The sequence below is a fragment of the Typopeltis vanoorti genome, chromosome 6, assembly GCF_054136105.1.
Source record: "Typopeltis vanoorti isolate ZY-2024b chromosome 6, IOZ_Tvanoo_1.0, whole genome shotgun sequence".
NCBI classification, from domain to species: domain Eukaryota; kingdom Metazoa; phylum Arthropoda; class Arachnida; order Uropygi; family Thelyphonidae; genus Typopeltis; species Typopeltis vanoorti.
Window position 1 is genome coordinate 47,553,824 of NC_143554.1, and position 23,658 is coordinate 47,577,481.

The window sequence follows — 23,658 nt, forward strand, 5'->3', positions numbered from 1 at the left end:
TGCAGATCCTTAAAGTTCTGCAGTGGAAAATGGCGAGCCAGCTTTTACATTAAAAAATTGCCCCAAACCCTTAATTATGGATTCAACTCGTCTAAGGATGGACGAGAATTGAATAGGGATATATCACGTGAAGTGGGGAAGGGTCCAAGTCCGTTAAGTAGAAAGCAGAAAACATTCTAAATGATTAAGTGTATTTCAGTTGTTTATGTAACTTAGAAACAGTTTGCAAGGAAGAAAGTGTTATGTAAATTAGGAACGACGCAGAAAGGTAAGTAGATGTCATTGGCATGATTAAGAATAAAAAACTGTGCGATGATTCCAGTAGTTATTCTTACTGGTAGTTGAACCCAGCGAATCAGGTGGAGTTATGTTTCGATGTTTACGGATGGTTAGAGCGGTGTGTTGTAACAGCAGGGGTACAACTCTGAGCCTTGGCTCCTTGTGTGTGTGTGGGGGAGGGGGGTAAATGAGAGCTCTAATTGCTTTTTCCTTTTTTTTTTTTTATTCTCCCGAGATAAGCGAGCTTGGTAGTGATCTCTAAATTTACACATCCGACCACTGTGTGTGTGTGTGTGGGTGGTTGGGTGTAATCTGTAAGTGGAGAAGATAGACTGTCAGCTTAAAGCAAAGCCCCTTTTGAGGTGTCGCAGTCTTGTAACCATGCTCTAGAAATATCTTTGGAAATGCGATGTATCCACACTGATAAGCAACTTCTAGATAAAACTGTTTGCTTGGTGTGGGCATTGTGTTTTTAGGACTTTTTGACTCCTTTTTCTAAGTAACCAAGCTGCTATTAATTTACTTTAGTAACACAGTCCATGTTGTCATATGTTGCGTCACGTAAGCATAGAGGAGGCCACTATATCATCACCATCATAACGCTAATTACGGATTGGTCTGTTCCGGTCTCATTATCCATCCAATATCCTTTTTTGATGTCTATCCTGCCTTCTCTTTCCAATTGGCTTATATTTTATTATTTGTTTAGGGTATCGAGTGTTGGCCATTCGGTTGACATGTTCAATCCATTTTTATTTATACTTGTTTAGTTTTTCTTCTATTGATTTTGTTTTTAGTTCTTTTAAAATGTCTTCGTTCCTTTTTTGATCTAATAACGTGTATTTCGCAGTTCTTCTCATAAATCTCATTTCACTTGTTTTTATTCTTTGTTTATCTTGTTTGTTTATTGTCCAAATTTCACTGCCATCTAATAATTTGTGCACTGGTAAAGTATTATATTTTTTCAAGATGTTTCTTTTTGTTCTATATTTGGATTGAATGTTCTATTTATCAGGCCTATAATCTGTAAAAATTTTGAATTTTAATTTTAAAATAATTAAAAGTGGTTATCTGTTCTATTATTTTATTATTAATAACTATTTTACTTCTAACTGGAGTTTGTCCGCAGAATGCCATTGTTTTAGTTCCATCAACAGAAAAGTTCATTCCGAACTGTTCTACTATAATGTTTAAATTATATATTGTTCTTTGTAAATTGTCTTCCTTATCTGATATTGTTATCTGATCATCTGCAAATAATAGCGCGTTTATTTTGTTATTCCGGGAAATTTCTATGCCTGGATTGTTTAAGGTGTTCCACTTTCAAAATATTTATATTAATAAAGTGTTGGAGACAGAGGACATCCCTGTCTTATTCCTTGGTTTATGGATTGTTTTTCAGACAACTTTTCATTTATTTTTATTTTTATTTCATTATTTTTGTAAATATTCAATATTGCATGCAGTAAAATATTAGGTATATTTATTCTTTGTAATATATCGAACAGTATACATCTTTTTACGTTGTCAAATGCTTTTTCGTAATCTATAAAGAAAAGATGAGTTTCTAAATTAAAATTCTCTTTTTTCTATAAGCAGTTTTAAACAGAAAGCTACATCCATTGTACAGCGTCCTTTTCTAAATCCATTTTGACATTCTAATAATATTTTTTCACTATATTTTCAATTTTCCATTATGTATTTTACTATATATTTTGTAGCATGTATTCAATAAACTCCGTAATTAGCAGGTTTTGTTTTATCCCCTTTTTAAATATAGGTATTACCATACTTGTATTCTATTCTATTAGTATTAGTATTTAAAAAAAGTAAATTAAAAAAAAAAAAATTTGTATATGTTGACTTAAAAAAAAAAGAAAGAAAAAAAAAAGAACGAGTGTAAGTACGAGTTTCGAATTTCTCAAAGTAGAAGGGATTTTTCTTTCGATCCTTTCAGATTTTCATTTTTAAGATAATTTAAAATAGTAGAAGAGAAATCGAATGTAAAAATGTTGTTTAATTTATTGATGTTTAATTGGCAGAAGTTTTTGTATGTAAAGTTTTATTTATTTAAAGACCACATCCGGAGCCATTACAGCTCCCTCTTTTTTTTTTTTTTTTTTTTGTTTAACACGGAGCCGTAAAAGTAAATTTTATCCCCTTCCCCCATTTCTTTTCATAAAAGCAAGTCTTCGAATTCCTTTTTTCTTTGGGTGGTGAAAAACGCAGTTTTTGATCGCAAATAGCCTTAGCGCCTTACCAGTATCCCTTAAATAAAAGAGCCAAAACCCCTTCAGGTTGTTTCATCTGATCCCATCGCAGCCTTGGAGCAGCAGTCGAATATCTGACTGCTCTCTCTCTTAATAACGAATTTGATGTCTTCCCCCATTTCTTAACCGAATTTTGCAGCTAACCACTTTTCCTTGTCTTTAGTTCACGTTTCTTCTTCTCTGACTCAAGCTCAGACTTTTTTGTGACTCAGAAAAACTGTTTTTTAAATTTTCTTTATTTTATTTTTTATTTTTCGACACACGAACAGACCCGAAATTTGATTGGTTCTGCAATAAGGGCTACGTGCTCACATTAACGCACTTCGAAGAACAATAAACGCCCTCTAGTTTGAAACACCTGAGTTAAGATCCTATTCACAATTCCTGAAACCGTGTGTGTGTGTGTGTAGAAGAGCTGAGAAGATGGTAGGGTTAATTAAAATAAGTTATACTTGTAGAAGAAAAGAGCTATGATATTGTACGCCTATACTTCATAGAACCGAGCTTGGCAATGTGCCAAGAATAGTCAGTTTATGCTGAAGGGGAGAAAGAAATAATGGATACATTAATTGGTCACCAACACGCGAAATCACGTGCTTTATACTTAAATTTTCCAACTGTTGCACAAGCAAAATAGTTACCACTTTAAGAATTAGAATTTTCATAAAAGAAAAGCTAATTTTCCGACGTATAATAATAAACACTCATCACACGAAACGCATTGATTACCCTATTATCGAAATGGATTCTCCTTCTTCTGACATGCGCAGAAGTGTCGAGGGGTCTCGCATCTGTGGGCGTACAGTATCGGCATACAATATTCAGGTCTACCAGGTATTGTGGCTCATAAAACACTCCGATTTTTATTGGATGACAAGAAAATCGAAGATTTTCAGAGAAGAATGACTCCGTGGTAGAATTATGATGTTTATGCGAATCAGGTGGTTTATTGTAATCACATGAATTTACCGAACAGCAGACGGAGATTGAGTTTAATTGAATTTTATCATTTGGCTCTGAGCAAATCTAAAATAGAGAGAGAGAGAGAGAGAGAGAGAGATGGAGTTTGTTGTATTTGGCTTAACGACGGTCTACGTAATGAGTCATTCTGACGTCGTGTGGTCACTCCTGCACCACACTGGGTTTTGGGACTGAAGCCTTATGCTGGAAGAAGTGGTGGGGTCGCGAATGCCGTTTACACACGGAGTTAGTAGGACAATCACGAGATGCCCACGCAGGGATTCGAACCCACAGCCGCTTGGCTGGAGAGTAGATACGCTAACCACTCGGCCGTCTCAGGCTGTACTAGAAGGCATCATAACACGATAGTGAAGAAGAGAACGAATGTATAAAATTCATTTTTTATTGTTAAGGTGCGAACATTCTGTGGAATGGCCTTCAGTAAGGATTATCGAATGGATTGAGAAAGAATTCAACAGTTGCTATGATTGGAAGAAAGGTTACGTAATTAAAATTCTATGATTATTTAATTGAGAAGAATGAAACATGTCGGTGTTGTGTTTGTGTATAAATATGTATGGGAAATAATAAAAAATTGAAAATTAAAAACGAATCTGAAAAAGTGCAGGAGAGTAGAAAGATAAGCCACACGTCTAAGCAAACCTGTGCAGAGAGTGGTGTGGGGAATCTCGTAGGAGAAAGTTTTAAGACACTTATGGCTATTCATGTTTCCTTCTGTGACTTAGAAAGAACTTTCTGCTAAATCGTCCAACTATCAACACGTCTTATAATCAACTTTTAGATGTTTCTTTGTCTGGTTGGCCGATGTAAGATCCGTCCTACGTATTATTATTATTATTATTATTATTATTATTTGACACCTGCAGGAAGTCCAAAGACTCATCGAGGGAGAGTGTGCCAACAGCATTGAACGATTGGGTCCCTTCCAACTACTAACCACGCTCAAACTTACTTAACTGAGCTATTAGTAGCAGAAGCTCTACCAATCGACCAACCTTTGCAATTTTAATTATGATAATGCCAGCCTGGTTGGCCAAGTGGTTAGCGTATCCGATCTCTAGCCAAAAGGCTGCGGGTTCGAATCTTGGCAGTGAGCATGGATAGATGGCGTTGGTGTAGATGATGAAGGTAGTTGCGGTTGGTGGAGTGGTATAAATGGAGAGTTGTAGAGCATCGATGAGTCTTTGGACTCCCTGGAGGTGTTGCGTAATAATAATAATTCCAATCTGACTTAATTCATGATATTTAAAATAGTAGGTTTATTTATTTGCAGATTATTTTTTATATTGTTGTATAACTATGTCATTATTTTTAGTTTCCCTTGTTTTTATTTGCATTTTTTGTTCCCTTGTTTTCAATATACTTTTCGTGTTTCGCAGTACAAATGTATCCTCATATTTGTATGCTGCTTCGCTTTTAAGCTTGATTTATGACCTCTGATAAGTTACACACAATGCCACAATGATTTCAAGCCGACTAGGTGAATGCAAATATTTTTAACAGTTTCTGTCGTAGCACAACTGATTTCATAAATCTCAGTAATATAGCTCAGAGCGTCTATGACACGCTGAGTGATTTTATTATTCCTCAATTATGCATTTGTTGGGACCTAATTATGGAAACTATTCCTACGTGATTACATCTATTTCAGGAAATTCCTCTTCGCTTGCTTTACTGCACTTTAAAATAATTTTATGATTGAGTGAACACGCCATTGACAACATATATATGCTGACCTTGAACGTCATGTAACAAGAGGGGGGGGGGGAGAAATCCTGAAGAAAATATATTCTTCCTCCGAGATTGGATTTATTCATTTTTTTATTATTAAATCGGATGATTTGCAGTTTAAAGCCGGAAATAAAGATCTACATTTGTGCAAAGTTCAAGTGAAATGAATACACGAGCGCCATCTGGAGAGCATTGCATTTTGAAGGTGTGAAAACAACCATCTCTAGAATTGGCATGTGGTCCGGAGGTGATCTTAACAACATCATAATACGCAGTGTGTTTGGGAAAGAGGGGATAAAAAGTGGGCGGAAGGATGCTGTAAAAAGCCGTAAATATTTCGGCTTCCGACAGTGTTTATTAACTTATTCTCCTTGCTCCCGCTTCCCCTGTGTGTTTTTCCTATGACGAGTCACTTCTGGACAGCGTGCGTATGCACCTTCAGCATCTACTGCCTATTTTGCATCACAATCGTGTCGTTCGACTGAAATTGCGACGCTCCGATGCACGTGCCGACTGTGGAACGGAGTGGCTGTGTGCGCGGTGTGTTTCTGCTGGCGACGCTGTTACATAATTGCTCGTTCTTAGGCCGGTTTTGTAGGAGTACGGGGCAGTTGCTAAGGGGAAGATAACAGTCTAAAGGTACACACTGTTCTACAGGCTGGAAGGGAGAGGGGGGGGGATATCACGTGCGTGTGACGTTTCCATTTACGCTGTCGAATTCTCAATCGTCGTTTGTTCGCAGGCTTCGGATGGACTTTCAGTTTTTCCGAGGAAGACGCGGGGCGTTTGACTATCGCACGCCGTCAACATGTAAACAGTGACACGCCATCTCTAGTTTTTTCTGCTAGGCGTTTCGCCACACACGTGGCCCTTATCGCGCGCGCTAACCTGTTACTTGACGATGCGGTAAATGGTGTCACCGGAGAAGATGTCTTTCCGAGTGAAGTACCTGAAAACCAGGAGTCTGTCCCTCGACGTTAAGCTCGCCAACAGAGTACAAGAATTGTTCAAGGTAGGTACTCCTCGCGTACGTACACTGGCGGATTCCTACCGGTTGCTATGGAAACCGGTGGACTCCAGTCCTTGATTTTGAATGGATTTTGTTTTGTGAAACGATCGTAAACATGGACGCTACTTAAACAAGTTTCCTTTGCCTGGGATTTCCTTTACTAGCGCGCATCTCCATCCTTGTAGGCATCCGATATTATTACGGGAGTGTCAAAGCAGCCAAGTGTAGAGTGATTAGATGACAAGATATTGCTAGGCTTAGCCATATAAAAAGGTAGTGTGTGTGTGTGTGTGTGTGTGTGTGTGTGTGTGTGTGTGTGTGTGTGTGTGTGTGTGTGTGTGTAGTATTTATTTGCCACGAAAATGGGCAGGTTAGCTTTCATTATCTTTAACATTAAAACTATGATGATATTTAAGAAGATGAAAAATTCGATCTGGTTATTACTGAAACTCTTAACTTGATCGACGCGCAAAATCGGCTGACATTTCCTCAAGTCTTCATCTCCATGTTGCTCATTACTAAACCAAGACGAATGATTTCAATTCTTAAGACGTGTTTCTGAATGGAAGTGCGGTATCTAGAATCCTCCTAATCCCTTAGTAACTTGTTCTCTTCTGTTTTCCGCTTAAACTCCGACCCACACTGTATTTTGCTGGCTATCGAAACCAGATCCGATAGAATAGGGTGGTTAATTCTTGTTCCCCTCGTGCTCTTTTGACCTGTTTGCCCGATGAAAAACCCGAGTTGCAGGGAGGGAACACCCCGCTCCCCCCCCCTTATGAGACCCGCTAACTCACTTTCAGACGAAGAGCCCTGATATTATTCTTCGTGTCCTTGACGGAAATTGAACTCGGGTCTTTCAGACCAAAGGGCATCGTATGATCACGGAGACTCCAGTAACTTGTAATGATGATATCCCATCCACCTCCGGAAGCGCAGCAGGATTGTCTTTACTGTTTAAATTTTCTATTTTAGGAGTTCACTTTTGTTATTATGACGAGTTTCACAGTAGTGTTCACTAAAAAAAAAGAGGAGGAAGCCATTTTTGCTCCTCTGCCATGCAGGCAGAGGAGCAAACAGACACGCGTACAGTCTCTTATTATTAGCCTCTTACTAGGTTAATTAATATTCTGAACGAAGTGTGCAGCTGGAATCAGTCTAGAATTCTCATTGAAGACTTGTTATTGTTGGTGTTACTGCACGCGCATACAAACAAAATTGGATTTGCAGAGAGAGAGAGAGAGACTGTTGCAAGTAAATATCTTGCTCTTTGCAAGATGATTAACTAAACTTTCAGGAGGGAATCGTACAAGACCCGTCAAATCACCGTCAGTGAAAATAAAGATTCTTGACATTCTATACGGGACTCAAACCCAGGTCTTTCTAAACCAATGAGACATCTTTTTTACACACTGAACTACGATGGTTATTGTCATAAACGCAGTTTGTTTAGCTAAATGTGGCATATCGTCAGCACGGTGCAACCCATTTTGGTCAAAAATACTCGACCTTGAATATCCTCCTAAGATATAAGAAACCGTTTCTTCACCCTTTTAAAAAGGAAGGTGATTTTAGTTTATCTGGGACAGGCAGAAGGATTTTCATCTGGAAATTTTAGTTCTTTTTCTTCTCCTACAAAGTAAACAAACCAGCCTTAAAACGCAAGCCGTTTATTTTACATAGTATGAAACCGACTCAGTTGTTTAATATAAAAATAACAATAAAAAAAGTTTCATTTATTTGATCGTTTGGCGAAGGCATTTTAACAATATATTGTGATTGAGTATACCGGTTGGATGTGTAGTCAGATATTTTTCTAAAGTTGCTATACTAAGACAGAAGCGACGTTATATGACCATGTATCCATGGCAACAGTAAATTTCGCTTGCGATTCTTTGGTGGCTGAGGCTGTTACGCAATGAGATACGTTCTGTGTCCGTTTCCATAGCAATAATAGGGTTTTTCCTTACGGTCCTGGTTGCTATGGATGTTACGAAATAATAATATTTCAAGCCCTCCAAAGCACGTCTGGTGATTATAGCCAAAGATCGAAACTTTTTTTTTTCATTAGAAAATCAAAGGATATCCCTTAGTCCTGCACTAAAATCAAGGAATACGTCTTACGATTTTCCCATTTCTGAATATTCTGTGGTATTAACTGGATAGGCTGAATTATTATTTCAAAAAAAAAATTTTTTTCTGACGTTATGCTCTGAGCATCGGGTGACCCCTGAACTTTTTAAGGAAGTATAGTCGTCGAGTAAAGAGAGTCTTTAATCAAATAGCAGGTTAGAGATGGAAACTAATTTGACCTTTAACCCGTTGTTAACCACAAATACCGAACTCTTAAGGTTATAATTCATCAAGATCTCAGAAATGATCAAAAAGGGAATTTTAGAATGGGATTGTCGGCAGTTAATCATTCAACCGTCACTTGCAATGAAACCAATCCTCGCTGTAACAGACTCGTTATGTCAGGTTAAAGTTGGCCAACACTTCAATAATGCTAGTCAGGTTAGCCTACGGTAATTAGGCTTAACTGCGGTTAATGATCTTCTTCACCCCAATTACTTCGTTTCTGAGAAATTTGTTTATTTTGCGGTTGAATAGTCCGATTATCGTCGCCTTTTTTGATGACGGAAGTCGCTTCCTGTATGCCTTGAGGGAGGAGCGAATCAAACAGACGGGTTTCATTCTTTTCCCCCCTCTCTAAATCGCTGATCAAATAGTCCGTTGGCTGAGTTTATTTGTTCAGCGACGTAAACATCCATTCGGCCTAAGCTTCTGTTACAGGAGGGTTGTCTTGAAAATCTACGGGAAGACGGATTCTTCCGGAGAGAGCTTTTTGTTTGAAGAAGATTCTTGAGATTTCTTCCCGAATGTCAGCGGCTTCTTACAACGCTAGTTGGCGAAAGGAAGCCACATTGCGGTGTGATGCAGCGGAAATGAATCCGCTGGTTTGTCAGCTACGAACACGTTTGTGGTCACGTGGGGGTTTAGCATCGTACGAGCTCACACAGCTGTATTTAATTGTCTTGCACGGCCTTGAGGTGACATGTTTAATCGCACGGTGGTGTTTGCGGCTGCTACGAAGATCTGCCGTAACATTGGCAAAGTGCCGAACCGGATTAAAATGTTTACACTCCGAACCATTTAAAGATAACATCTTATACCCGAAGATCCCCCACCCCGTACCCCTTACAGTGCGTTATTTATGAATGGGAGGGGGTTGGAATGCTCGTGTGAGATCGAGAATTTCAAGGCAAATGAGAATCACAACTAGGGTCGCGTAATCAAGCTACGTGCACTGACCACATTAAACGGCTGACACCCGCTTAACGGACACGTAAATAGTTCTTTTGTGGTTGAGCGTTCGTAATATTTATAGCCCGAGTGTCAATGTTGACACGGAAGGGGCATCGCTTATGATTCCATTCTCCGTACGCTTCCGAGAACCCCCTCGCTGCTGTGAATTGCCCTGTGACATTTGTGGGGGAAAATAGGGTGTGAGAGTTTGCATCTTTTAGTTCAGCTAATATCCGCCTAACCGTCGCCTGCAATACATGAGGCGGAAAATTGTTAAGACCATCCATGCACGAGTAGAGAACGGTATATTTCTAAACAGCATTTGCTAAACGAATGAAAAATAAATAAAAAGAAAGAAAGAATAACCGACTATTTTCCAATGCATCACCTTGAATTGCCATGCCTAAGGCCGGCCGTGGTGTGTCGGAGACTCATGCACAGCACACAGATGTTAACAGAATTGTTATCTTTGCACAGTATTGCAAACAATTATCTTTATGGCCACCGTTAAGTATTCAAATTTTCCTCCCACACACCTTCCCAGTGACGTCCAGTCGGTAGTTACTTTCTATCTACGGAAATGACCGCACACACACGAACCATTTAGTTATCAGTGTGCACACACGGGACATCTTCGTCACGAAAACCGTAACTAAACACGCTGTATTTTGCGTATCAGCTCGACCTTGACCGTCCTTGACTATTAAACAAGAATGCAGACATCAGGAATGCATCAACATCTGATGGGAAAAAAAAAAAAAAACCAGCATGCAATCCTCGTGCTATTCTACTGTAGGAGGGGAAAAAAAAAAAAAAAACGGGAAGGATTTGCTTAGTAACAATAAGTAGATCGTCTTCATTCTAAAAATGAGGAAATGGGCTGTTTAATTAAAATAAAATTCCTTTGGAATCTGTTGCGTTACTCGAGATTACATTCTTGTCATCTGTGCATCATACACGTGAAATGACAGCAAACTATTTTGGTTCCATTGTTACCAACTGGTATCGCATTGTTTACAACCTTCAAGAATGACTTGCCTGTCATGGAAAATGCACTTCGTACAAAGAAAATCTCTTTTATCTGGCTTCATTTGAAACGGTCGAACACGTGATCATATCTTGGCATTTTGCCACAATTAAATATTTGTGCAGTAGAACATCACAGTTTCGTTTTTATTCTTCGATTGTGTCAAGTACGTCCTCCTCCAAATGCATGTTGTCATTACTCAGAATTTATAATTATCTTATTGAAGTAATAGCTTCATTCATGATGCGGATTCTTTTATTTAATCATTAAGCCATGGCTAACACTAGTTAATAAATATTGAAAACATCTCATAATCAATTTAACACACATCACCTTTCTCTTCCTGGGTTGCGTCAATTATTTTAACCGATCTTGTTCAGTTGTTAGGAACTAGATGGCGCCACCGCTCTTCTGTATTTTATGATTTGATTTTTTTTTTAATACATTTCTGAAATTATTTAAAATTTCCTTAACAATTTAAATCCATCCTGTGTGCATGTATTCCGATTTTTTTTTGCTTTTTCTTATAGAAACTTGGAGGAAGTGGAGGAAATAGTGGATCAAATAGTCCTATCCCTGGGGGTGAGTATTGGCATGTGCTTTTGTGGTGTCAAATATCTGAAAAAAAAACGCACCTTTCACTTGAAATAATTTAATTATGTCTTTATTTCAAATATTATAACTTTAATCGTGTTATAAAAAAGAAAAAGATTTTTCTATTGATCATCCTGACAGTGAGGCTCGTTTGCGGGAAATAAATAAAATTATAAATTAATTAAATAAATAAAATTTATGGCTAAAAATTAAGTTTTCTTTTTAGAATATTTAATAATTTTCTTGTCATATTTTTTTTTTCTATTTTCTACAAAAACCAATGCACTAAATAAAGGAATGAGAAATACTTGACTTCTTTTTATAGTTCCTAGATGGCGCCACTCACACATGGAAACGAACTCTGATATAGATTCTCTTCTCACTTAGCTATTTATAAATCACTAATCCTCTACTATTTGTATTGCCGTGATAATTATTTTGCCATCCAATTTCCGCCTTTATTATTTTAGTGTATTTCTTCATCCTCATATATGATAACTGCTGCAATTAAACTAAATAATTAACCTAAGGAATTCATAAATATTGCAATGATGTATAATTTCCTATAAGAATGCGCTTTTTATATCTTCATAATTGTCGGGCATTTACACACAAGACACCCCTTCATCAGCAGTCGCAACCTTTACGGGGAAAAACAATCTACGAACAGAAGTAAAAGCAGATCGTCTGAATATCGCATTAAAATGAACACTGATGAATTTAAATAGTTGGAATTCAAATTCTGTTAGAGATGTCCAGTAAACCTTCGTCATTACCAATTAACACGCAATTTATTTTTCGGAATAGAAAAAAACCGAGCTGGCATTTCTCCCTGAGGAAAGACGAGGCCTAATTGTTATGCAGTTTCCATGTTGCCTCTACAGAATATGAGTTGGCTTTCATATCAGTCTTCAATCTAACAATATAAAGCGTTTATATTGTTAGGTTGAATTATATTACAACAACATAAATACGTGACGCACTGAAATGCCACAAGCAACAATTAACCAATAAGATGTCATCACTTTAAAAAACAAACGAAAAAATTTTTTCACATTTGTTAGATGCACTTTATGAAAGTTGGTCTATTTTATGACTTTTTTTTCTTAAGTAATATCTTTTTAAGTAGTAGTTACACGAGTGAACGAAATATTTTTAAATTATTGCCATAAATTGTGAATTTGAAACGCATAATTTTAGGTGCAGTTCTAAAAACAAACACAAGACGAAATAGTAGACATATTGGGAAATTTTGAATTAAGATCCATGTTTGCTGAATCTGTCAATCCAACTTTGTATGCTTCTTTTAGTGGTGCTTTATTATAATATGATGGAACTCAGTGCAGATATCAGTAATAACAAGAAAAGAGCATTTTTTTCAAACTAGGCTTTACTCTCTTAGAGTTTCTCCGTATTTTGGATACTCGTCACACATGTGACATGCCAGACACATTTCCGGTTTGTGTGGGGGGGGGGGGGGGCTAGGAAAGTGAAGATGTGTCTCGGGGGCCCTTATTTAGAGTACAAAGGCAGATGGTCTTAGCCTGTCGCTACCATCCATACTCGATTCACCTTTACCCTTCCTGTCTGGGCAAAGGAAAGCCATCCGTCCATAATTGCCCCGCCCCCAATGCCATAATCGCACAGCACCTTTGGAACTTGCCCTGACATTCACGGCGACTGTTCCTTAACCAGACACCAAAGAAATAAGGTGCCGTCTGGCCGGAAGACCACTTGTCTTTCATTTTTGCAACACCAGGTGACGCAAAATATTGGTGTGCTCATTATATCAGACGATTGCATTCGAACTAATCATAGCCCATAGTGGAGCGTCAATATTTGGGAAAATATTCATTTTATCACTTCCGTTTTTAATCTTTCTCTAGTGTGACATCAATAAGGAAATTCCGAATCTGAGTTAATTCAAGATAAATGCACTTGGTAATTCTATTACCTGATCCTAGATGGCACCACGTTGCACCCAAAGAGTAATTTCGAAATATTTTCAGTCCTTTAGGATTCCCACGATTCCATGTTTGATTAGGTAACGCCCTGCATGCTATTGACGTCACACTAGTTCTATGCAAACTGTTATTTAGTTACTAAGCGACCCATCGTCTCTTAATAGTCCTGCATGAACACCAACTCGGTAAATTCAGTGATAGAAAGTGGTCTGGAAACAGCAATCAATAAATGTTGAGTGTGGCTTTCATTCGTCCAATGGAAGAAATTTGCAGTCGCATATCGTTTGAATTTTTTTATCCATCGCAAATGTTACTTTGCACTTACTTGACTCTGCAAAAAACCTCCACGTGCCGTATTCCCCCCGTTGCTATTTTTAACAGCTCAAATGGCGGTCATGTCCGAAGGTCGATATCTCGTACTGACCTTCAAGCATTCGTTAAAACGACCTCCGTCACTCCAATCAATAGTGTCCTATTTACCCTTACGTGTGTGTTTTCTTCTCTCGGCTACCGGTTTGTTCTCGCCTGACGCAAGCGACTATAGCCTGGTTACAAGCCGATCTCTTGCTAACAGCGCCTCACAGCGGATGCAAGCAGAAACTAAAAAAAAAAAGTAAAAATAAAAATCCGATTTCCATTTCCTGCGTGACATACTATTCCGGCGTTTATTCCGACACTTTTCATCGGAATTGAGAAAGTGAAAGTAAGATTCGTTGTTTACTGTAGGTTGGTGAGTGTACAATGCCACGTCTGAAAGTCGTTCTGCCGATCTATCGTCGCTACAGAGCCCGTAAAAAAAAGCGAAATAATTCAGGTAAGTGTAGAAGCAGATGTGTCAGGGAATGGCTGGAGGTGTGCTTTGTGTGTGTGTGTGTGTGTGCACGCGCGCGAGCGAACGAAAGACAATTAGTGCATTGTGTGCGGTTCACAATCCGACTGTTGTCTGTTTTTCTAAGGTGTGTTCACTGCTGTTAACAAGAGCGATCTCAGTCACGGAGGGCGATCGCTATGGGAGTAAGGTCAACCATGATAAATGCCTTCCCAGGTAGTCTTATGGACTAATAAACATTTGGACCAATAGCAGCAACGGATGCCCCCCCCACTCCGACTGTATTATAATTGGCAAGAGAGAGAGAGAGAGTCTTCCTTGGTGTATCTTTTGGCAATTGCATCCTTATTATCATGGGCGTCCGCAGAAAATTTTCAAGGGGGTGGGGGAGGTCAAAGCTTGGAGACAAATAATTACATCAATAAATTTTTATTTAATTAATTTTTTTTCCTCACAAATAGATCCCGGGGGGGGGGTGAGTATCCCGTTTTTCCCCTTCTGCGGACGCCCATGCTTATTATTATTGTTGTTGTTGTTATTAGTGGTAGTAATTAGAATTAGACTTTCTTGGGTATTTTTTTCGTAACTTTAATTTCGACTTTGATGCCTCCGAGTAGACACCCCCCCCCCCAAAAAAAAAAAAACTTTTTGGCGTGTCAATTTATTACCTATGATAATGAAAGCCCGAACTCAAATACATAACTATGTCAATTAATTCCAAATAAATCGTACAAAAATTTCTTTTTGTAGCTTCTGTGGTTATTTTCCACATTCTGACATATCACGAGGATATCTAGTGTATAATATTTATTGGTTATTATATAAATATAATTATATTAATATTAATTTTATATTTATTAATTTGTCCGCGCAGTTAGTCTAGTGCAGTGATGGCGAACCTTTTTACCCAGGTGTGTCAAATTTTTTTTTATTTTAAATATTGCGTTGTTGGTGTGCCACTTGCATACATGCATTATAATCATAGATGGTGACTTATACATATCATATTAGGCTATTTATTTAATAGGACATTGATATAAAAATCTATGAATTCATATTATACAATTAATTTAATAAACTGAAATTACAAACTTACATTTAACGACTTTTCTGTTGCTGCCTACTGGTAGAAAGTTCTTTCAATGAACAAACCTACCTTCGCCTTAACTGAGAGCGATCTTACACGATTTATCGCAGTTTTTTCCATCAGAATTCCAATATTTTTCAACATCCAAGGTGTGTCACGTGAAACCCTAAAGTGTGTTAGTGCTGACACGCGTGTCATAGGTTCGCCATCACTGGTCTAGTGGCTATGCGCTTCGCAACGATATGGCTGAGAAAGGAGTGTCCCGGGTTCGATTCTCGTCGCAGACGTGAGGAGCTTAAGGATCCTTTTGAGACATAGTCAAGTTAGCTAGTCTTTGGCGTGGACTGAGGGGTTTTTCATCCCGTAAAGCAGGCAAACCGGCCCCGTGAACACATGCATCTACAGACATAGGACACACACCGGGAGGCATAGGGCTAGCCGCTTTATATCCGGGACGGGTACGGCTTGAAAGGACCTAGGACAGCTTCGTAACAGGCCAATAGGCCTAATAAGAAGGAAGATATTTATTAACTTCAATGTATGTAATCTAATTCTCATAAATATTTGAATATTCAGAGTAATGCCATAAAAGACATACTTATTTGCCTTTCTTGTGACGTCATATGAGATAATTTTCGAATTCTTTATAGAAAATTATTCTTAAGCGCTCATCACCAGCTTGGTACCGACACGGACGATCACCCCACTTCTGCACAGCATAAAACTGTTGCCCTTAACCATTTTGCATATTTATAAACGTGAAATGTTTATTTTGCGGTCCAATAGAAGGCGGCATGCAACAGAGGTTCATTTGCAGTACAAAATATTCTGGTGAGATTAATGCACGGGAAAAGGAATCTAAGAGATCCATCAAACTTTGTAATGAGGGAATTCTTCCATCAACAAATGGGTTTGATTGTCTTCGTTAGCACAAAGGTAGGCCTTTCTGGTATATTCTAATGGCTCGTCTTTGAAGTCAGCACTGGATGGTAAAATCCCCTTAACCCCAGATGAACTTACGGATGGCTCCATCTTAAGGTGGAGCCATCCGTAAGTTCATTAATAACTTAATCAGAATCCATCTTCATGGTGGATGAAGATGGATTCATCTTAAGATGGCTCTGGTCAGAAACTTAATGATGGATCCATCATTAAGTTTCTGACCAGAGCCATCTTTTCACAAAAAGCTTTTAGCGAAGACTTCATCCATTTCAAGAATTCTCAGCGGTTCAAGAATCTCAAAGTTCTGTAACCTTAATTGGGTAGATGATCCCACTCACGTGACAGTTGACTCGAAAAGTGAAAGAGCGTCAAGCAAGAAGGACAGGGAGCAATGCAAATTGAGCAGTTTGTTCAGAATCTCAAGCATGTTTCGACTATTGACTTACATTCCACGCGTATTGGTTTCAAGAGTGAAAACGGAAACAAAAGATTGTTCCGAATCTCTTGCAAATCTCATCTTTTTTTTTTTTTTTTTTTCAATAAGGCTCATACTTTTTACCTTCCTTCTCATTTCCCAAAGATTACATCCTTTGGCCTAAAATGCGGAACTTAAAGGATGGTCTTTGAATAGGCATATTCCACTGGCCTAGTTGCGGAGTCGTTAGCGTACCACTCTCCAACCAATAGATTGCTGATTCCAATCCCACCTTAGACATGGATATCTGTGATCGTCTTTAGGTGGGAGATGATTTTCATCGCCCGGTTGATCTCTACCACAGAATTTCGGAACTGTGCAAAAAATAAATAAAAATATAAAAAATAAACAAAAATATATAAAACCTCTTTACCCCACCCACCATACTGATGTACTATAGGTTTACAACCTTTCGTGGGTGGGAGTTACATAAAAAATAGTATACGGTGAGCATTCCATTCCAAATTGTCGAAGTAGTCTTCACGCATGCGTGTAAAAGTCATCGAAGCGTGAATTTAAAAGTGTGCATTTGCTTTTTTTCTTCTTTCTTTTTTTTTGTAATCCCATGTTATATTTTTCCCACAAACCTGTTGATTTTGACTTTCTCCACTCTTCGTTTCACTTCTGTTTTTTCACGAGCATCTCTCCATCGAGCTTCAAGGTCGCCTCTTTTTCCTTGAAACCGTCGGTGTTGCGAAGGAAATTTCAATTTTTAACTAAACCTTATTAAAAAAAGCAAAAAAAAAAAAAAAAAAAGGGCATGTCCGTAACCTCAACACGGAAAATGGCGATGTATAAATAATAAAAACGGATACCGAAACTGAACGCATCTGTTAGGATAAGTGGATCGTGTTGTGTTCACTGTTCCGTGTATGCATTCGGTCGTTTCTTACTTCCTGTAACGCCTCGTGGTTTGGGAAGGGGTTGTTTATCCGGTTTAGTCCGCTTTCGACTGCCCATTGAAGCTTTGGGGAAACGTACTTGTTGCCATCGCAACCGTCCTACAGTTAAGACTAAGACAAACATTAACCGTGACCTTGAGAAGAAATACAACTGCACCGTAGAGACAGTCCCACCCACCCCCCTTTCCCTGGAAATATCACCGATTAGCATCTCACTATGCGCATCGTCTTCATAATTGTTTCGGCACACCACACTGGATGCTTAATAGCGTTTCGAGCCGTTGCTATGCGCATTTACTCTCTCGGGCATTGATTACCCCAAAGTCAGGATTTTATCTTTCTCTGAGCATGCGCAGAGTCACGAGTGTTTTCCTCATGTTAATTTGCGTGGAAAGTATGAAAGAAGAGTCAGTGAGGACACGTCGACCTTCCTCATCATCTGATAACCGGCATTGGAACATGCATTCGGATAGATAGATGAGAATAGTCATTTCACCTTCATTTGACCTTGGAATTGTCATCAAACACGTGTAGGCCGGTAAATAAAAATCGTGGAATGGTTTGTTTGAAACAATGCGGTTTGGCAAGTCTGAGTTGAGTCAAGTGATCGGTTGTGACGGAAAGCGTCAGTATTTCCGTAAATTCTTTTTAGTGTTCCATTCCTAAATTGAATTATCAGTAATTTCTTCCTCTACACTTCGTATAATACTTGTGGAGGGGGGGGGACTACCAAATTCGACTCGATTACATTTCCTACTTTACAAAATATTGGATATTTTTCTCTGTTTTTAAATAGACATTTAGGCTTAGCACTAAATCATTTGCTTCGCGTTTCACGTGTGTAATCATCCATCAGCAAATCGCGCGCTAATCTTGTGAAATTCGATGAAGCTAAATCATTGTTGAAGAATGTTTTTTTTTTCCCTTTCGTGTAATTAACTTTAGACCAAATAATGAAAAAAAAAAAAAGAAAAAGGATGAAATTTCAAAATAATTAGGCGCTCGAGATGTAATTATCGAGTCGCCTTAGTCGAAGAGAACTTTTATTTACGAATGAAACTAATTAAATGAAGATTAATTACAGCTGTTTCTCCATTAATAATTATTTTGCAAGCCTTAAAATATAAACTACCCGCTCTTTGCGAGTGAATTAGAAAGAGGGAAAGATGCAATTTGCTTTTATTAGCATTAAGATTATCGTATGTTGATAATTTTTTCTTTTTTTTTTGATTGATGAATGAATAGCGAAGAGTACTTCATCCATATTGCAGAAATTATTATAAAAAAAAAAGCTGAAAAGTGGCTGTCCATTTGCTGTTGAGCTGTTAAAAACCGAAAAGGCCTTCATCAGTGAAACATCAGAGCTGCAAGAAAAATCTCAAATGAACTGCGGAAATGACGTCACACGTGATAATACACAATTGTATAGCAGCTTAATTACGATTATATTTTGTTTAATATCTAATAACATCGATGGAAATTTCTTCTGAGCATGAGGACAGTTCAGGAATGGTTCTAGCACGATGGACTCATCGCTCAACGACCATGAAATCAATAACGTCGGAATAAAATTCATGTAAGGTCGTACCTGATGACATCACAATGTGGTCATTGAATTTTCGGAGGATTTCTTAAACAAAATTTTGAATTTTTTGTAAGTTTCATTGAATACAATAAATCTGTCATTTATTTCGCATTTGAAGTCCGTACCCGTTTCATTCTCGAAGGATTCTTAGACTATTTATGTCTTCTGTTCCCCTCTGTTAAAATATTAAATCCTGGCAGATATTTTTAGTGGTTTGAAAACATTCATCAATATTTTTCTCAATGCTATCGATTTTAGATTCAAAATCAAACAAAATTTTCACCGTTTTCTGAAGATTACAAGTTTTATATTGAAGAAAATCTTTGTTTTTCTTGTTGATTTGTTGCAAACAGTTCTACACAACTGAGTAAAAACGAATAAAAAAATCAATAAGAGATGCGTCTCTCTACAGCAGGGGTCGGCAAACTTTTTAGACCATTGATCCCTCATCGACCCCCATGTTAAATAAATAAATAAATGATATCAATAATAAATTTCCCAATTAAAAAAAAAATAATTCCTTCACCCTTTTACTTCATTACTGCTTCTCGATAAGAAAAATTTAAAGAAAATACTTAAAGAAATTTATAAAGGACATAAAAAATTTACTTACATTTTATTGATTTACTTGGAATGGTTAGTGAGAAAGATGCGTTTGATGAATAGTATGCATTGCATTCATATTTGGTTGGATATTGGTGAGTTTTATTCGTAAGTCATCACGCTCTTCCAGTTTCGTTTTGTTCCTCTCCTTTGCTAAAAGTGAATTTGCATGGCTGAAACCTGCTTCAACCATGTATGAACTTGGGAATGCAAGGAAAAAGGGTTCAACTGCTGCACTAAACTTGAGGTATTTATTATTAGTATTTCACTGCTCCAAATAGTCACTGAGGCTTTTGTTTTTAAACAAAGATTTAGCTTCGAGATCCACACATATATCAACGAGCTCATCTTGTAAGTCAAATTCAACGATTTTGAATTTGACTCTGCATTTTCAACGTCTACATTTTCTTCAACTCCTTGAAACGTACTTTGAAGTCTTCCTTTAATTTTTCTAGGTGATTTATGTATATCTCTAGGTCACAGTCTGAAATTTTTCCCTCTTCTCCATCTTCCATTGCCGTAAGTTTGAAAAATAGCTGTAATCTTTACGTGCCAATGAAGATTTAAATGAGCCTATTTTAGCTTGTAAGCCTATTAGCATTGTTCGGGCTGTAACCTTTGTAACTTTACCTTGTAATTTGTAACTAATTATAACCTGATCTTGCAGACGTTTCTGTAATTCGTTAAATTTCGATAGGTCTGCCAAATAGAAAAGATGATTTTTACACTTTTTTAACTCGTCACATAGTGATTGGTCCACATCCGCAAGAAACTCGACAGTGGAGTCATGCAAGTCAACAAGTCTTTGCAAGGAATCACCTCTTGACAACCACCTTATCTCCGTGTGCGAAAGAAGTTGGTTAAGATTTAATCTTTTTTTTTTTTTTTTTTTCCCCACACGAACATCGCAAACAGTCGCGAATTCGAAGGATGTGCTTTAATTTTATTCACTCACCTGATGCACAATTTTTAAGACAATTCGCCACTTAGATTCTTGGCTACAAGATGGGTTCTGTGTAATACACAGTGAACAGTGCGCATATCAGGAAACTTTTTCTTTAGTAAAAATGCAAATCCTCTGTATCAGCCAGCCATTGCTGGTGCACTGTCGGTACCCACTGCAGTAATATTTTCAAGGGGAACATCAAGTTTCTTCAAATGGCATCGCAAAATTGTCTCCCCATCAGCTTTAAGGAATTTGGCGAACAAAAACTCGTGAACAATGCACGTCAGGATTTCACTATCACATAGGCCATGAGAATATTTGAAGTACCACACGTTGACTCATCGAGTTGGATGGAAAACTTGTAGTGTTCAAGCTCTGACCCCCAAAGTTTTCTCCACATCATTGGCCATCTCATCAACAGGCTGGCTCACTGTCTTTGCACTTAAAGGTACATTTTAAAACAAGTTGAGAGTCTTTCTTCATAACAGTTTCAAACACATCTTTAATGGCTGGCATGATGATCTCTTCACCAATGGTATGTGGTTTTTCCATTCTTTGTTATATTAAGAGAGATACTATATGATGCCTTCAGTCCTCCTTCATAATCTCTACTGGCAGGTACTTTTAAAAAGTCTTTAAATTTAGTCGTTTTATGAGCTTTAAAAAAAAATAAGATTGTTGTTTTTCTTATCAGAGTGAACCCTTTTGAGATGGTCTTTCATCTTTGCAAGCTCGTTATGGCATCATTACTGAAAGTCTTTTTACATAATAGGCATTGTTTCATTGGTATAAATCCAAATATTCAATACTCTTGCGAATACCGTTTGTACTTCTTACTATCAGGGGCCGCCATTACAGGCACTATAACTTAAAAAATTACACAGTAAATTCAAAGTTATCAGATCACTGAACACCACTCTGATAGCTATGGGCGATGAATGCGCACCAGCCCTGATTGTGTCTGTTCTAAATGTCTTCATCAGGGAGAGCTTGCGCTTCTCCCTCGTTGGCTCAGCCAGTTGGCGTTGCATGTTTACTAGGTATTACTCAAAATCGTTTTAGATGTTTATTGACCCCCTTTTGACCCCTTGGATAGTCACATCGACCACTTTGCCGATCCCTGCTCTACAGCGACATAATTTTTACTGAATTCGTTCATGACTTATCACATTTCTTTCAGTTGGTGTAATAGCTCCCAACATTAGCTGTCAAGCTCCATCTTGTCGAATATTGTTGTTGAACCGAAATTTTATTATAATTTTTAAATAATTTCATTGCACCTCAATGCTCATCCTGATAAATAAAATACTCTACATTCACTGCATTCTGGATAAACAGTATTTTCCTCATTGCCGATGCTAAACCGATGTTTTTTATAAATTTTTTATGGCATCCTTTTAAGAAATATTGGGACACAACAAAAAATTCAGATGCGGGTTCACCTTCGAGTAGTACTAATACGGCAGATGACCACCCATTATAGCACTGAGTGCAAATTGCACTTCAAGCAACAGAAACAGGTGCTGACTCGATCGCGCAGTCGCAATTCTAATGCGCATCATGCGACATCTATGGAATCTTTTCTTAGCTCACGTGCTATTGATTCCTATAAGCTATTCTTAGACGATTCTGAATGCAATTTGCTTGCTAACGTATTATGGCCATTCTTAGACCTTTATGTTACAAAAATTCGCCTTCGACCGACACTCAATATTGATATGACCTTTCGCCTTTCTCTTTGGTTCGATGTTTTCATAGCGTGGGAAAAGGAGAGCCATCGAAAACCCGCCGAATACGCAGTTTCTTTGAACGTCAACCACCGGTTGACGTTTGAACTTGCTGACCTCTCTTGTCGGGAGTTTTTTAGAAATCTGAATGAGGTACAGTCTCGTTAGGGACTGTGCGAAGGATAGACTTCAACCAGATCTGCCTCATCCGATTTTTTTTCTTTTTAATATAAAAAAGTACCTGCCATAACCGTGAAAGAAATATTGAAAAAATAATAAGTATTACATTTTATTTTTTCCTATCCGAAAGTATGGATTGAGTATTTGGAATAATTATTAAAATTTTAATTAAAAAAAATTAGAGACAAAAGAACATCACACGTAACAACCGATGACAATAAGTAAACTGTGTGCACCTAAACCAAAAAAAAAAAAAAAAGTTCCTTTGCTGGAATTCATGACCTTCATTTGTCCTCTAAGAGGTTTATAAGAATGCCACTTGAGAATGCAATAAGTTCTACGTTTAATTTCTGGGCAGTGACGAAACGTGCGGTGAAGTTGGTAATTGCGAACCAGAACACTGCAGACTTCTTGGCAAGGAATTTTTATTTAATTTCAGGCTAAGGGAGACATTTAGAGGAAGTTCCATCACTTCCAAAAATGTAGACTTGACAAGAAACGTCTCTTGCTTTTCAGTTGTTAAGTCATTAACTTAATTAAATTGATGATTTGTTTAGAGAACACTGGAAGAGACCAAACAGTGTCTCTTTCACTGTTGTGCTCTAAATGCATTGCATTTAGAGCACAACACAAAAAGAAGCAGACAGACGTAAACAATGGAAGAGACACATTGTTACATATCTCATTATATTTCTGACATACGAGTTCATGTTTTTTTTTTTTTTTTTTCATTTCGTTTTATAGCATTGCGAAATGTGGCAAAATAAAGTGCTATATTTTTGATCATTTGTTTGAACTGTGAAGTAATGTTGCATCGTTTACTCGGAAATGTCCTTAATAAGGAAATGTCTATTGAAACTGTTACTGTGTGATGGGCCTGTGTTTTCTTAGGCCAGACTTCTCTTTTATTGACTGCATTTTGAGAAGCGTCAACAAGGGAGGAATTTGACGTGAATCAGTGACTTCCACGAAACACTCCCTTCCTTCCTTCCTTCTGTCTCTTTTCTCATTCGCTGAACTACTTTCTACCGCGAACTCGCGAGACACATCTGTTTGACATACAGTTTTGCCGATTATCTGTCTGCAATTGTTCGTGGAACTAAGGGGGGGGGGGGTTAAAGTTATTTCGGATCGCGACTATTAAGGGTAAGAAGGAAAAGAGGGGAGGAGACAGACACGTACACAACGCATTGTACAGACACATACACATTGTTTCCCAAC

At 37.8% G+C, this 23,658-nt stretch overlaps 1 protein-coding gene across 1 annotated transcript in view; it reads left to right on the forward strand.

The window, feature by feature from the left end:
* Nucleotides 1-23,658, forward strand: part of LOC150105438 (uncharacterized) — a 458,416-nt gene that overhangs the window by 152,106 nt on the left and 282,652 nt on the right. Inside the window, exon 4 of the mRNA XM_090393963.1 lies at nt 11,134-11,185. Coding sequence (XP_090250089.1) covers nt 11,134-11,185 — 52 coding nt within the window. The remainder of the gene's footprint in view (nt 1-11,133; nt 11,186-23,658) is intronic.